The sequence below is a fragment of the Megalops cyprinoides genome, chromosome 25 (assembly GCF_013368585.1).
Source record: "Megalops cyprinoides isolate fMegCyp1 chromosome 25, fMegCyp1.pri, whole genome shotgun sequence".
Taxonomy (NCBI): domain Eukaryota; kingdom Metazoa; phylum Chordata; class Actinopteri; order Elopiformes; family Megalopidae; genus Megalops; species Megalops cyprinoides.
In genome coordinates this window covers 14404795-14422070 of record NC_050607.1, presented here as the reverse complement: position 1 = coordinate 14422070, position 17276 = coordinate 14404795, and the positions used below count along the sequence as shown (strand labels likewise).

The 17276-nt window shown below is 46.2% G+C and overlaps 1 protein-coding gene across 1 annotated transcript in view; it reads left to right on the top strand.

The window, feature by feature from the left end:
* LOC118772087 (GRAM domain-containing protein 4-like) overlaps window positions 1–7039 on the top strand; it is a 46193-nt gene extending 39154 nt beyond the window's left edge. The window contains exons 15-19 of the mRNA XM_036520338.1: window positions 1668–1815; window positions 1988–2081; window positions 2613–2703; window positions 2825–2893; window positions 3245–7039. Of these exons, the coding sequence (XP_036376231.1) occupies window positions 1668–1815; window positions 1988–2081; window positions 2613–2703; window positions 2825–2893; window positions 3245–3343 (501 nt within the window). The 3' untranslated portion in view covers window positions 3344–7039. The remainder of the gene's footprint in view (window positions 1–1667; window positions 1816–1987; window positions 2082–2612; window positions 2704–2824; window positions 2894–3244) is intronic.
* The last annotated feature ends 10237 nt before the right edge of the window (window positions 7040–17276 follow it).

Below are 17276 nucleotides of genomic sequence, written 5' to 3'. Positions count from 1 at the left end.
ATCTGAATCGGCTGAATATCAAATAATATCCATTGGATACCGTTTATGGGCAATCAATCTGCCAAATTTGAAATGATACCCGTCACACCGGATGTGCATGCAGGCAAAACATTAGCCATTAACATTAACCTCCTGGAGCATGGTGGTCTCACACCCAATGGTACGAGCACCACTTTACAGTTTGAGGTGGTGATACTGGCAACACAAGCACAAAGCCACATTCATTTACGAAACTGACCAACACACACAGCGCGCTCAGAAACTTAGATGGAGGTTCAGCATTGTCAAAGGAAAGTGATCCGTACTGAGATTCTGTGTTACTTCCTGTCCCCAGTAAAGAGTTCCTGTCTCACTGAAAGCGTTCTGGCATTGGCTACACTCTTTGAATATTCATGAATAGACGTGGCTCTGAACTGATTGCCAGTTAGAAGCATTCTTTGCGGTGAGAATCAGAATCAGAACAGTCTCACTGCTAACGAATGTTCACATGCACCTGCTATCAAGAGCTTTCAAGATGAAGTGTTGAATCTGTTATCTCATTACCACAGGTACATTATCTCTAGCGCCTTTGAATTCCCTCAGTGTTGAAACCCTGCAAACAGTTTCCACCAGCGCTCTTGTCTAAAATGGACTCATAACATAATGAATGTAATGGATTGTTCCTTTATACCTGAGCTAAATTGAGATAGTAGCCTAGCTATTTAAGTCCTCAGTCAATATCGTGTATCACAAAGTCAAAGTGGAATTGTGGCACAAATAGAAAAGATCTACTTTCATCACTGAATATCGCATAGCACATATTAAAAAGTACTCTGGGGCGTTCGCTGAAAGATTATCAGCTCTGTCTCACGGTTTCCATTTAACATGGATATCCAAGTCAGAGCTTGAAATTAATTTAACTTAAAAAAATAGAAAATGAGCCCCAGAGAAAGAACATGTCAAATTAATATCCAGTGAAGTGCTTTCCCTGGGTTTTGCAGTCTTACAGAGCAACCCTTTGGACTGTTCCACTGCATACCGAAGAAGCAGATGACAAAAACCATACCTGATTTTGAATAATGTGATTTCTGTTTGCTTACATAAGTCCACCAGTAGTTAAGGAGCAGCTGTGGAATCTGTTTAGACAGGATGTGTTCAGTCTAAAACCACCTTCGTTAGTGACTGCATTGCGGTTTGTGCAGTATTTCTCTTCCATAGACTACCCTGCAGATCCGATTACAAGTCATGCACTCACTCGCAATCCAGTACACAATTGTACAGGATGTTACAACTCCACCACAGCACAATGAACTACCAAGTGCAATACGGTGGACATCTAGTGCAGCAGTGTACACACCCCATACTCCCTTCACAGCGCAGTGTACCTCCAGCACAGTGCTTTGAACTTTGAACTTTGAACTATGGGTACAGTTCAGTGTGTTCCTGGTACATTAGGTATGGAGATTAGGTCTCTGCCATATCTCTTCAGATCCATATTAATAGCTTCCCTCTGTTTATAAGAGACAGCACATGATTTTTCAGTTTCTGTGTCCTGTGATATAGGGCAACACTTACTGTGGGAAAAGGGGACAGTAGACAGCCAATCATTTCATTCGCATCCCCAATGGCAGTAGCCTTGACCCGGACCGACCCGATATTCCTCTCTCCTCCTCCTCCTCCGTCTGCAGATCCAGCCGGTGGCGTCCCGCGGAAGCCTGGCGGCCAACGTCCCCTGCGGCATCAGCCGCGAGGAGGAGAGCAGCCGGGTTCACAGCACCAAGAAGGGCGCCTTCCACGAAGTCTTCAACCTGTCTGAGAACGAGCGCCCCCTGCCAGGTGGGCAGCGGAACGACGTCCATGAATTTTGTTGATTTTCGTTTTGTTTGGAGGCCCTGGAAGGAGTAACACACGGACCCGGGCCGGTGTCAGAGTGATGCAGTGTTTGGTGGTGTTTGTTGTTTAGCGCTATATAGTATAGAGTTGAGCATTATGCGTTTTGTGTTCACAGTGTGTGAGAATGGGTGGCGATGCTGCTTGATAAACAGAGACAGGAAGATGCCCACGGACTACATTCGGAACGGCGTGCTCTACGTCACAGAGAAGTAAGTCTCCCGTTCCCTGATTTCTGTGGAGCTCCTTCAGGTTGACAGCAGATCTCTGGCTTAGTGTGTCCAACCAACCATTTCCCTGGGGCTTAGATGTTTCCGTAAAAGTTCGTATTAATTTTAGGCTAGTCATAATAATAAATAATAGATACTCTTTAACCGTGTTCTTTGTAAACATTCTGTTATGGTCTGTGAAATGTCATTGTGTTCATGTGATTTCTCTCTCTCTCTTAATATACTACCTGCATGTGTTATAAAATGAGAACAGACTCTTTAAGGAGAAGTGATAACCTGGCACAGATGAATGAATTAGTGAGGCAAGTGAGTTGGTGAGTGAGTGAGTGAGTGAGTTGAACTGCTAATCCTTGTTTTCAGAGAATGTAATGTGGTTCTCTGTGCAGGACATGGTCGACGGTGGAGTGTGTAGCTATTGTGGTGTACTGCAAACTGCTGTGGTGATTCAGTTCTCTCCTCTGACCTCGGCTCTTCCACCCTCTCCCCCTCCCGCCCCCCCCTCCACACCTCCAGTTACCTTTGTTTCGAAAGCTCCAGCTCCAGGGCCAGCGCCTCCAAGAAGAACAAAGTCATCAAGCTGATGGACATCACAGATATCCAGAAGGTTGGGCTTCATCTCTGTCCTCCATCTCCCTTTCCTGTAGAGCTCCAAACCAAAGCCCTTCTGGTTCTGTACCGGAGCTGGTTTCTGGAGCACTTTCTCATGTCCCCTTGGTTTCTCTCAGTACAAGGTCCTGTCCGTGCTACCAGGGTCAGGAATGGGAATCTCCATAGCCACACCCTCTACACAGAAGGTACGTACACCGAGAGAGCAGGGCCTTCAAAACACCCCCTAAACCTGCCTTGTCCATGCGTCTGTGGTTCATTTCTTTTCATGCTTTGTCTTGTGCACAGTGGGGCTGTCCTTAAAATAAACTTTCTGTTCTGAGTGGCAGAATGACACGGTTGCCCTCGGCTCAGTACTGTTTGACGACAGTTTGATGAAAGCTGTCACATCTGATCATCAGACCTCACAGTTACTGCAAGATAACCTTTGGATGATTGACACGTGTCAGGCTCTTGAAAGACTCCCTCTCCCTGCCCCTGTCTTTTTCTCTCTCTTTCCTCCCTCTCCCTCTCTTTCTCCCCTCCTCCTCTACCTGTAGCCTCTGGTGTTTGGAGCAATGATCCACAGAGACGAAGCCTTCGACGCCATCTATACACAGTACATGAAAATCCTGACCACGACCAACCCGGAGACCTAGCGACCAGCAGGGGGAGCTCTCGCCAGTCCTCCCACATCCACCCTCCGCAGTGGAAGTCAGCTGGACAGCGCTTCCTCATGTCTCCTCTATATGTGCGTGTGTCTGTGTGTGGGGGGGCAGGCAAACACCCCCTCTCTCATTCATTGGTGTCAGAGGAGGGTGATATGATACACTCCTTTTGTTGTAAGGGGCGTGGGGGCAATTCTCAGCCCCTTTCAGAGGGGGCACATTTTAATGTTCTGTCTCTGTGGAGGGGGGGGGGGCTTTCTAATACTGACATTTCATGGTGGGGGGGCTGGATCTCCTTGCTTACTTAGCAGTGCCACTGAACTCCATGGAGGCACGTGGCAGACAGATTCAGTTGAAAATCACCTGTTAGGGTTTCTCTCCAGTTCCTTCTTTCTCTGTGGACTTGGTGGAATTATTACGGGAGGCCTCACATAAGCAGTGCTCTGGTAGTGGCAAGGAACCGCACCCTGGACAGGTCTGCAGCCAAAAGAAGCCAAGCCTCTCTGTGTAGGTCACTCCGTTCTCATGCAGACTGCCGGCGGAACCGCACAGAGGTTTAGGAAATGCCCTGATTCAGAGGTCTTTTACAGACGACTAGGAACAGAGGCTTCCTCCGCCTCCTTCTTCTAAGATGTGAAACACGATAATGAGAGTCCCTTATTTGAATTCTGCTCATTTTTGTAATGGCCAATGAACAATCAGACGCAAGCTGAAGCCAACTGAATGTGCTGGTGACAGAACCACATGTCAACGCTGTTAGTGCAAAACTCCTTTTAGCCAGGACATGCTCGTAACAGGCTCATACCATTTTACGATCTGACAGCTAGCACTGGTATTTTTAGTAGGGTATGGCTCCAAGTACAGACAGCCATTTTTTCCACCTGCCATTGTTAACCCTTTTCATTGTGGATGCTGCAGCTGGTCCTGGGTGTACCTCACGACCCCTAACCCCTGGAGCTCTGGAGAGGGGCGTGTCTTAAGGGTCTTAAGGCGGAGCTTTAGAAGGCTCCAGTGGCATCTTTTCTAATTTGCCTCCAGATGCATTACTATATGCTCTAAACTCTGAACTTTCAGCTGTTAGAAGTCGGTATGGATAAAAAGATAAAATCTGGCAATAATACTAATGCTAGAACAAAAGGCCTATGTATTCACAAGGGAGTAAGGGGTCTTTATGAATAGCCATAAGCAGCTTAATCTCTCTATGGCCAATGCAAGTCGTGTCATAACCTTAAATTATCAATATCATAAGCCCCTGTGTCACATGTATATACATAGAGTGAATTCACCGTCTGAGACTGGAATTGGTAGTTCACTTAGACCTCAGTCAGAGCTGCTGCCTTTCTGAATAAAAGCTGGACTTTTTTCCTTTCAGAAAGGTTGAACATTCACAGACGTGATGCCAAACCATGTACTCACTTGCTGTGTTTATTACTGTTATTTTTTCAAAGGCAGTTTAGTGGCTTGGCAGGCAGTGTATCTCACGAGTTTTCCATTTTTGGTTTTTTTTTTTCGCCTCCTGTTTGCTTGGTTGCCTTGGTCACCTGGTAGAATCTGTGCCCATAAATGCATAAAGGGCATAAAGGGCATAAAGGCCTTGAGAAAAAATATATATATAAGGTGTTGATATATTACACAGACGTAGCCTTCTACACCAGTCATGGAAGCCAATTTGATTTAATTGGTCAAAGAGTGGTGACTTAGTCCAGTGGCACCAGCCCTTTATGTGTGTACCCATCCAATATTCATATTGGATAGGACTATTAGAGGCATTGCAGGCAGACCTGATCACTCTGTCAGATCTGGTCATTCTATATCTATATGGTTTCTCCTGAGCCCTGAGCTGTGATTGGCTGCTGTGGTGTCAGGTGGACAGGTCAACGGTGTCAGTTTAGAGCAGTTGACTGATTTGAGCTGTCTTCGTGAGCTGTCTGTGTGTCTCAGTCTAATGCACTGATGGCTGTATGAAGGGCCTCCATCACACTCCCTCACAGTCTTCAGGGCCCATACCAGCATCCTCTGACACCAGGTGCCAGGTGTCCCTCACACAGAAGCTCCATCCTCTAACTGAAGTCCTGAAGTCGCTGAAGCCCTCAAAATATTTCTGCTCCAACTGCACCACAAAAAGGAGGAACTTTGCCACACCACAAAGCCCCTAACTACCAGATTCCTCCCATCAGTCTACAGAAGCAGTGCCGTTTGGTTTTATCTTTGTGTTTAGGCAGGGTTTTTTATGTGTGTCAGACAAAGTCGTACTGTGTAACCTAGCAAACGGGACTCCTAGTCTTATGGATGCTATTACTTGAAGCCTTTTTACCACTGACTTCAAAACCGAGTCTGGGTTTCTCATAGCCATGGGGTGTGAATACCAGACTGAAGAAGCACAGAATGTATCGTGGGGAGTTATAGTTTTGCCAAATGTTTAGTCTTTATTTTCACACGCCTGTCTTGTTCTGCCTAAGCTGTGCTGTTTACAGAAGGTTGGGTGAACTCCAGTGTGTAGGAGGCCAGTTGGAACCCCGAGGGTAAGAGGGGGGTATGAGTGCGGGGATATGAAGACTGGACTGACATCTTTTGTAAACGATGACGTCGGTGCGAAGCCAGGCCTGTGTGGTCACGCGACAATCTCTGCTCTGGACCGAGACCGGGAGTGGCAAACCGCCTAACGCTCAGACTGTCATGGCATACCGCACAAAGTACTGGATTTTAGTGTTTTTTTATTAAATTGCGGTGACGTGTACTTTCTGTCGTCTTGGCCAAAGAGGTCAATGTTTTTTCTTGGATCTTCCAAGCACAAGCTAGAGCTTTGGTTTCACAGCGAAATCGCTGATATCTCTGGTTGAAAGTCATTTGAAGAATGAGTCTAGCACTAGCCATTCGTTGGCCATAGCATGTGGTTAGTTTGGTGCAGCCAGATAATTACTAAAACAGGCTTTCCCCCAGAGAAACTGTAATGATCGCAAAATACAATGGGTGTGACCCTGTATGGTTTGCGGTCACGGTCAGGAGGAACCCACCAAGTGGTTTAAACCGCACTGCTCTCTGCCACGTTTTGTCTGCTGGGTAAACCAGAAGCCATACTGACCTTTAACCTCCAGGCTGCGTCCTGAGAAAACCAGTCCACATTCCAGTGCCGACCCTCAAATGTGAAACCTCCTCACATATACCGCACACACACAGGAACAGTGGCGGGTGGCGTTTACGGAACCAGACTTGCAACCACAAGGTCATAGGTTCAGATCCCGGATAAGGCACTGTTGTGTCCTTGAGCGAGGTATTCAACCAGATCTGCAGCAGTACACATCCAGCTGCATAAGTGGATACTATGTAAAAGCATAAGCTATCGACATCGCCCCGGGCAAGGGCGGAGGCTAAGCACAGAAACGCGCAAGCCTGGTTTTCAAGGGGCAAAGATTGTCGCGGCCATTCAGAGAGACTCTCACCGCGTGCTTCCGTGTGTTCGTGTGATTCTTGGTGTCAACAAAGTATTAGTTCTAACTGATTGTCTACTAACGTCCGCTAAATGTTTCCATGATATTCCCGATCAGTATGTACCTGAAGGAGCGTTAACCAAGGTCACCTGGAGGAGATGTGAGCGTGCGTTTGTAATCTGAGAACGAACGACGAACCGTGAAAAAGGAATTTATATGTAAAATGTAATGTAAAAAAAATCACTGTAAAGTTTTTAAAGAGGACAATGACTATTGTAAAAAAATGTGATGTACATTTTTTTAATTTAAGTAAATGAATTTAAAGTAAGTGTGGTTATTTCTTCTCTCAAACCCCCCCCTCCCCCATATTTTACTGAAAACCCCCCTTGTCTCAGACATTATTCATTATTTATTTGATGGGTAAAAAAGAAAATCCAGCTATAGTGGCTGTTTACTGACAATAGGACAAAACTGAATAATGTAGTGATTGGCTGTGGCAGAAAAAACACAGGACAGATTATTGAAGCTGAAGGGCTGAGCTGGACATCGCTGATGTAGCTGGTGCTGAAGTTATGGTTGCTGGTGCTCTGATCTATTAGTGAGGGAGACATGATCCTAATACAGCAGTGTGTCTGCTGCAGTGAGCATTACGGAGGTGCCGAAGGAGACAAGAGCCTCGACGTGCTCAATTAATATCACCCCCACAGAGCTGCTCCAGTTCTGCCCATCGGTTTCATTCCTCTCCCCCGGTTTAGGAACCGTGTGTTTAAAGGCAGAGCCATCACAGTGCCTCCTGTTGACCTGCATTAACTGAACAATGTGATTTAACAGGGTAATAGAGAGTGAAGCAAACAGAATGTTGAAAATAATATATGTTTCTTGCATACTGACATGCTAGTTCCTTAGTTGCTCAGATGTCTTTCGTTAGTCAGTTCTTGAGAAATGATTTTCTTAAAGCTAACCGTATTTGAGTCTTAGTCCAATTACAGCGTGGAAGAATGATTGTCAAAAAGCCAAGAGGCAGATAGTGTTTATTTCATCTGTTATATTTATTAGTTAACCCACAAATAAGTCATTCACACGCGGAGGCCTTCAATGGGAAACACAGCTAAATTCTGCCACCTTGACAGTTTTACGTGGTTGTCACCACAATCTCCTCAACCGGCTTACATCCAAATGAAATGGATTTGAAGCGCTCTTAACTGTGGTGGCAATAATGACTTGCAATTCTACTCATGACCAGGAGAGGGCGGAATTCAGATGGACCGGCAGAGAATTTCCGTGTTTGTCACATCATCGAGTCGCATTGGAGCCATGACAGACCGTTTTATAGATGCAGCTCCATTGACAGTAGTGTGAAACAGATTTTTGCATGCATACAAGGACTCATATTGATGACGTCACACTCTAACGTACAACACACATTTCAAATTTTGAATAAAAGTGCAAAACTTTCACTTGACCAGAATGGATTCAGCTCACTAACTAGTTGAGTTCAGCTTCATTAAGCAAACAATGTAAAGGTTCCATTCCAAAAGAATGTCTATTTTATTCATGTTGAACAATGATGTCAGGATGAAACAGCTTTGTTTAATGAAATACCTATGGATGCAGCAAAGACATGAAATGACATTTACACGTTATGTAAATGATTGAGAATGAGATTCCTCAGAGAATGTGAAGCTGTTATTGACATACCAGCACACATTTGTCAGGGAGGCACCCTGCACAGATTAATTGCTTTGGGTAACAGCATCTTCTAAGCAAATGCATTTTTTACTGCCAAAGGGCCACATTAAAAGTCTATTCAAAATTCCATTACTCTATTTATTTATTAAGCTGAGAACTGTCGAATGTTTTGGTATCCATTCCTTCGACTAAATGTTTTATTTTACACTTGACATGATGGAGAAATGCTATTAACACAAACATACACTGCAGTTCTTCTGACACAGCAGGGGTCCACAATATAAATAACATTTTCAATTATGGCATTAATCTAGTTTGTAACGGATGTGTTTTGTGTCCACACTCACTTCAATGGCCACGAATCTGCCCCACAACATGGCATGAGGTACGCATGCCGCTGGAAGATGCTTTAAACTATTTCGTCACTAGAGGGCACTGTAGTGCAGGGAATCTTGTCAGTATATTAATCACTTCTGACGGGGAACCGTATCTGATGCGGCAGCGGTAATGAATGCTTTACATGCCTCTTGAGTTGATGTCCGTTATTCAATTCATTGTAGCAGATAGATACAGAGTGTTCCCAATACCGTGAACTTTGCAAAATTCACTGCGCAACGTTTCTTACAATGGTCATTGCTTGCTGATGATAGACGCTGCAGCAAGATATTGAAGTATTAAATTGCTCCAGCATAATGTGTTAAATCAATATGCATGTGATAAGCCTCTATTTTTTGCACATCTTGAGGAGCCAGATGTGTGCTTTGTGTAGTCTGTTTTCAGTTTTTAACTCAGACTGTGTTCAAATCTCTTAGACGTGCTTGTTCAAGGGTCTGATTAATCTTTAATATCTATCCAACACAAGCGTTTTGCCAATGTTTCTGCCAAGTGTAGGCTGGTTAGCCGAATATATAGGTACATAGGTTAATGTATAGGCTTTTAAAGGTAACTACAGAAAACAACTCCCCTCTCTCATCTGAGATGAATATATATTATACACCCACAAAAAAACCTCAATAAAATAAATTACCATTATAAAACGGTGAATAACTCAGACTCGTACACCAAAAAGGCAGGACCGTTTTTTTTTTTAAAAAGCAGCCGGCTTTGTCTGTGGAGCGCCCTCTTTAACCGTGACCAAGTAACGTTATTCTGCTTGTAATGTGTTCGCCCTTGTGTTATAATGAAGGAGCTCACAGCGCCGGGCGGAAAAGAAAAGGAGGCATAATTGCTTGCTACCTGGAAGTAAAATGAATTTGAGCCCCTGGGATTTGGCCCATTATGTCTTTAGAATACGAATTTAATCAGGTAGTTTTAGGTAGAATGTACGTTGAAATACGTGGGCCCCGAGGCCATTTAGGATGCCTTGCGATTGCAGAAAAGTCATCCAGTTGAAGTAAGGCGAGGCTTTCACAGTAATATCCGCATGCAAATATACTATTTACTGTCTTCCACATAGTACTTTTTTTACAGCTTTCCATTCTGAAGTTTAAGCAGGAACATTTTGCATCTTTTCTGAAACACCTGTATGGTTTTAACACACTGCATTACCACAAATATCAATATCGGAGAAAAACTGAATATTTTAATATCCAATATTTATCACTGGGGCTTCAATTGAAGGGTTGGGAAAAAATGCCTGGCTGGCACGTCAGAAACGCTCATTTTGTCAGACAACTCCGTGCCACAAATCGGCCTGGCTTTCCTTGAAATCGTTCTTGCAGTCAAGGTGATTGATGGGTTTGTCTCCGTGAAGTGGAGGACGGACAACAGAACTGGCGCTGAAGTGGTAAGAATTTCACAAGAGATGTTTAATATAGACGTGTGATGTCAAAGGCCACAGTCAGAGGGCCATGCTGCAGAGTAGCAGGTAGTCGCGCCGTCGCGGTGTAGTTTGAAAGGTCCCAGTGCTCCTAACCCTGATTTTACATGGCGGACAAGCTTTGAGCGTGCGTCTGGTGTTAACCCGCACGACACATGCTTCACAGTTTACAGGTAAAACCGCGTCAAACTCCACACTGGTTACTAGGTCCCTTGATCGGTCGGACATGAACTAATTCTATCGTTTGCGTCTTTGGTGTACATTGTTTTTCTCCTCTTTCCGACCGACAATGATGAGTTTGATCAGATGTGTAGCTTCATTTTATTGTAAAACCCTCTCTGTTGCGTTCAGGCTTGTCCAACATGAAAACTTGTGCATGCACTCCGCATTTCATTTTAACGTTGAGAAACAGCAGACGTTCAGCTTATCAGCGGCTGTACTCATGAACGCGCATCAACGGGGGTTTCGGCTACCTTGTATTCCATACAATGTCATGTTGCTCCTTGCGAAGGATCGCCGTCGGCGGAGCTGAAGGCGCTGTGTCTGGAATTGATAAGGGTCGCGCATGCTGGAGAATACACACTCCCCCCCCCCGGTATTTGTTTATGCGTAATGGGATGTGAACGCTATCGCTTCCTCGACGCGAGTCGCGCTTTTATTGGAGCCGCGGCTGTGTGCGAGGAGAGTGTCATAATCCCTTATCGTGAGAGCTGTCTCAAATTAAATGTGCTGTGTTCCCGCAACAAGCTCAAAGCGGGTTCTGCTCGCAATATCGACTGTTTGTGCTGTTCTCCATGCAGCGGAATACAAATGACAGGGACAATTTGCAAGGGAAAAACTAGCCTGGCGCAACGTCAAAAGCTCTCAGGTTGTGATACTGGGTTCAAGTCAGTCCAGAAAACCAAATAACGTTTCCTCACCACGGCAGCCGGATTCTGCCGCTGCGTTCGATTAGCTAATAGTGGCTGGGCTTATGTGAAGAACCAGTATTGACAAAACAGCATTCCCAATATTATTATAAAGCCATTTAGCAGGGCAGATCATTTAACGATACTATTCTTGAAGTTAAACTGCCACGGGCACTTTTCGAATTTGTAAAATACACCACCTTATTTCAAGAAGAAATATCCATCACCTCGCCCCGATTTATTTACCAATCGATACAGGATGAAACCGTTCTTTGCGTGATTGCTCCATGTATTTGTCCACTAGGTGGCAGTGTGGTTTAGCGGAAGGGGGATTTCTGTCGGGAGGGTTTGAAAAAGGGGCGTGACACCGCTTCTGCAAGCGCTCGAAGTGAATCGCCTCGTTAAATATCCAGAGGCACAAACGGGCAATATGTAAAATGTGAAATATGTCTGGCGAATCCGCAGTGAGCGTCCCATGCATCAAAAAGACACCTGGAGTTCATTCTGTTGCACTCACATGCTGTCATTCTGATAAAGGTTTATCAACATCAGGGTGGTCTACTGTGAAATGTGGGCCCAGCTGAGCGTGTGGCTACCACTGGAAGCAATACCAGTTTGCAAATGTGACGTCTGCTTTGCTGTGGGTTGCAGATGCTGGTCCAGCAGGAGACTCTTCACTGGCCTGAGAGCTGGAGGTGCTACCTGGCACCCCGCTGTGACTAATATTGAACAGCGCTGGAGTCTGGCGAGTTGGACGGCTTCCGCATTCTTGTCTCTCCAGAGCCGGTGTCGCGTGATGGGTGGGAGGGCGGTTGCGGTCCTGCAAGGATGTTGCCGAATCGGGGTGAGCGAGTGCGGACCCGGGTTCTCTTCAGCCATACTGTCAGGCTGCCATTAATAATAACTGCAAGCTCTACTCCTGCCTGGCCCGTCACACTTCTGCTTCCCTGACCAGCGGTCTGTTATGCGTAACAGCTGTTGTGTTGCTCTGCCTGAGTGCGCCACACCCTGTGACGTCCAGCAGGGGGCGCCACAAATACGCCTCATTCACCTGTAATGAGGACTTGGCTGCGCTGCCGGCGAGCTCACCTGCAGTGTTGATGGCTCTGTTCTGCTCTGCTGCCTCCATGAGAGCCAGTGAGCCCCTGTGCGGCGGTCTGGTACTCAGACGATGACCGTGACCGTACCTCACAGCTGCCCCGCTGATGCACCGGGCCGCTTCGGCGGTTCTGGAACCGGCAGCGTGAAAGCGGTCATCAAGCCGGAGCGTGACGAGGTCCCACAGGGGTACCGTGACTCACAGTGTCCCGGGCGTCTGGCCGAAACGTCTCAGCGGGTTAGGAACTGCCGGATGCCAACGTCCTGGGCGGTTCATGACAGTGTGCTGGCTCCGTCTGGCTTGCAGTGTGCCAGTAGCCCGAAGGCGCTGCTGTCTTTATAAGTGGCTGTGACACGGGTCTCGCTGGGTGTAAGCTCTCAGACGCATGGGTTAGAATAGCAGATGTATTTAAAGCCCTGGCAGGCACCTGTCGATAAGGAGTGACAGACCTGCCCTCCTCACTGAGTTTGGAGTTCTGTTTGTTCACTTAGCTTGGGCTTGGACCTTTGGGTCTGTGTTCTCCATCTTGTCATTTCGTTAGATTCTCCCATTATGCCAGTTCTGATATCTCTTTATGTTCGCTTCTCACACACATCTCTCTCAAACACGGACAGACTAATATATGATTAAGTGCTCCTGACTTACATTATTGATAACTAAGCTGAACCAGGGACGTTTCCAGCTATTGAAAAGATCCGTGGCTAAGTCAAGTTTGCCTGGGGCTTGACTTTTTTTTTGAAGGGAGATCGGCATTGGTAGGTTGGGGAGGTTATATCTACCTTCATAATAAATAAATATCACACCTTCGGACGCTGCAGGTCTAGTTCCGCTCTGTTACACTGTCTGTTATTTTGCTATAAACACCTCCTTTTTCAGGGTGAAAATATTCTGGGCTAGGCTTAAAATATTCAGGGCTATAGCTCCGAATGATCAGACCTAACGACGCCACTGAGCTGAACATTGTAGAAACAACCATCTATGGTTCAAGTCCACAAACTTGTGGGTTGTTTTACCTGCTGTGTCCTTCTTTTGTGAGAGCAAACAACTACCTGGTTAAAATAGCCCCTCAGTTAGCCCCTCAGTGGGGCAAAACTCTCTTTGAGTTTTGATTTTTTGAGTATTACCTTAGGCCTGACATTCAGCAGGTTGTCCCCATCGCCTGTGGCCAATCACCTCTGACTTAGGTGACTGAAGTGGGCGTGCAATGCAGCAAAGTCATTCTGTGGCATCAAGGTCAGTCATGAATAACCGTCCAACCGAACATCAAATGGATTTCGTAAATCCTTATAGGTTATTTTAAAAACATACACGCATAAAGAGTGACTGGTGTCTTTTGATGTTTCATATATCACGTCGCTCACTCATTGATCAGCATTGTTAATTCGGCGTCAGTAGGAGATGTTTGTGAGAATTTAATGCCATTACACAAAGTGTTACAGAGTGTTACAGCCAACGCGAGGTCGAGAGGGGCGGCGCTGACACTTGCCGACGCATGTCATTTCACATTATTTTTCCCATTACTTCCCCCTCTCTATTTTCAGCGTGATTTCTTCGCATTCTTACATGGAGCAGCAGACGATTAATTTGCATGTTTTTTTTTTCACCAGGACTGTGAGTGTGGCAGAGCCTCATGTTGCTTTCACCTGCTCCTGCCCGCTCCGGTTATCCCCCAACGCCCCCCACCCGCCCAGCCTCCTTTTTTTAAAAAATAATCCTCCACGTGGCAGGAATATTAATTTTTTGTCGCACGGTGATCCGGCGGCACCGGAACAGCCCGGCCGGTGCGGAAGAATCCCTCCGGTATTAAACTGTTGACATTTCAGAACCAATTAGGCCCGGAGTTCTCTCTCCCCCCCAACCCGGTTCCCCAGCTGTTTGCGATAATTGCTGTCTAATGTATTCCTGCAGTTCAGGTCACCCGGAGAACATGCCAGCAGTCCCAGATAAAGAAGTTTCAGGGTCGTTAATAACCAGTTTAGCTTGCAGATGGAGTGGTAATTGGGGTTAATACACCCTTAACTCGGCTCGTTATACGCCGTGATTCCGCAATGAGTTTCTCCACGAGTGTGTTTGTTTTAGTTGTTTTAAGTAATTTTGCAAGATGCCCTCACGCGGGCCGATTTACAGAGCTCTGGGAGAAATGGCATTTAAACCACAGTGAAACCTACAAATCACCGCTAATCACAAATCGCAACTACAGCAGTGCCATTTCAGAGATATGAAATGCAAATTTGGAAAAAAAAAATCACAATTTGCAATGACAAATCCTGAACAACATGCAGCACGCACAGACAGGTAAAAAGGACAAAATGCAATTTGCAGACAGGTTTCTCCTCATCAAGAGCGGCTAAAGAAACGTATAATTTACAGTCCCCAGTAAACTACCGCCCGCGGTACGCTTTGCCTGGGTGCCAGAGCGAGACTGTTATGCTGAAATCGTCACATGTGATTGCTTTTGATGGCCTTCGAATTGAGCAGCGTCTAAATGATGGGCTTTGCGCTTGCTTTTGACTGATAAAATAAAGACACATAGCGGAGGAGGAGACGAGGAGGCTTGTGTTGCTTTGCGACATTCCTCTGGTGTAAGCGAGATGCGTCCTCTACCTTGGGGATTGCTGGTTCAAATCAACGCTTCCCACGGTGAATGGGGTTTGAAGCCTTGAAGGGTGGGGGAGGGTAATGTTTTAGTTAGTGTGGGATATTCTGTTTTACCTTGTAATTGGGTAAAAAAAAAGTTAGTTCACTCAACTGAAATGCAGTATTTAAAAAATGACATAATGATGAATTTGATTGATGCTTGATTGGCTGTACCACTTCCCGTATAACTGCTTCAGTGCAGAACTTTGCAGAGCTGTGCAGCTGCTAATAGACAGGTCAACCCCCTCTAGCAGTTCTTCCATCCCACCACCACAAATGCAAACGCTATCTCATGAGCCACACAAAAAAACAAATCACACTCCACCAATAAAGAAGCAGGAAGCACATCACATGACCACGTCTCCACCTGAGGAAAAGGGAAACGCGGTACCGTATACCCGAATCATGGTGACCTCACCTCCTCACCTTTCCTGTTCTTCCCACGAATCCGTCACCAGCCTCGGGGGACGCTGGCGAGTTATTCTGCAGGTTCCATTTGTGTGTTCGGCTGCGGTTCCCCCGCAGGCCTGGGGATACCCATGGAGGTCGACGCTGCTCTGCACACATGTACCTGACCGTGTGTGACCGTGCCTGACTGTGTGTGACCGTGCCCCACCTTACCTGACCACGACAAGCCGTGCCTTTTTAGTTGTTTGTCTTTGAGCAGATGCATCAGGCTCTGCGTCTGGGCTGTAAATCCCTCTCTCTGGCAGCTCCGCTGTGTGCTCGGCTGCAGATGAGCGACCGGGTGGCAGTTTGCTGTGTCCAACACATCTGGCACCTGTCTGGGGACACAACGCCTGACCTGGGATCAGTCCTGTCAGGAAGGAGACCCGCGCGCATTCCGGCTCTTTGTCACAATAATTGCGGAAGATGTGGAAACGAGATCAATCACATCCTAAAGGCAACGGTGCATTGTATGCAAATTGTATGCAAATGAAGACTGTATGGTATTTTAATTTTGTTTGTTATTTAAATCGATCATCGGCCCTGTAGAATATGAGGGCTCGGTAATGGGTTAGTCATAGGCTGAATGCTGGATGCTCTTGATGAGCTTATCTGGGTTTTCCCTCTCCATTTATTTTCCGTGGCTATATCTGGATGCATGAATCATTTTTAATGTTTTTTTTCTCCCTTTATGCAACCCCTTTTGTCTTTGGAATTGCACATTGCACATTTGGCCAGTCTCACTGCCACAGCCTCTGTTCTCACTCAGGAGCGCTGAGGCGAAACAAATGCAATCCTCCGACACACTCACACGCAGCCAAGGGCTGCCTTTCGCACTACAAATCCCACAGTGCACCACAGTAAAATAACCGCCAATTGGAGTGCAGGCGCGGCTCTACTGACATCATCTGAGCAGCTTATAGCCTCGTAAGGAGTCACAGGGTGCTTGAGAGCGGGGAGACACCTATCCCAGTGAAGTGAGACCATTTTTGGTTCCTGGTCATTACCAGCTGATGACACAGCTGGGATTGAGCCCAGGCCGTAGGCGCTTAAGATGAGCACCTTGCTGAATGGGCAGCTTGGGAGCTCCTGAGTCAGGTTTATTTCTGAACACTGTGCTTCTCCTGCCTCTCTCTGTCTATGGGAATGCCAGTTGTATCTCGATATATATTCTGGTGCTCTGGTGTGGTCTGTTAAAGCTGTTTGCTTGTTGATTGTAATTAGCTCGCCATTTGTTTTACTTCACCTGCCTTTTAGTGTGGTGATGTGTGAGGACTGTTTTGTAAATTGCCAGATGTTACATCCCGTACATATCTGTGCAGCGCGATGCAGTAAAGTTCACCCCTAATCAGAAATCTGCAACATAACATTGCATTGCATTTTCTTGTGCTTTAAACATTAAAATAGACCAGAAGAGGTTTGAGGACAGAAAAACAAAAAAGCTGGTGAGTTAGCTGACTTCTGACCTCTCAGGTTTGTTTCAGTCACATTGTTTCAGAATGGGGCAGTTTGTAATAAAAGAAATGACACCGTTCACCTCCAACACCCAGGACAGCGTGTTGATCCAGACAATAAAAAAACAGCAATTTGTCATTGCTTCAGCTCTTCTGTCATCGAAGGACGGAGGATTTGATTCTCAGGGCATGAAAACGAGAAATGCTTCGGCTTTCTTTCGGCAGCGCATATATCAGAGCTGTCACGAGGTCGGCCTGTGACACTGGTGTGAGAGGTGGGATGTCCAGATCCAGCCAAGTGCCCCAGGAGTCACAGCCAGTCAGTGCCAAGTGTACTGCCTCTGTCCGGCCGGCCTCGGAGGTCAGCTGGAGGGAGAAAGTGCCATCTTTTCCCATGAGGTGTCCTTTCAGGAGTGTTTTCCTCACATTTTCCCACAGAAAGC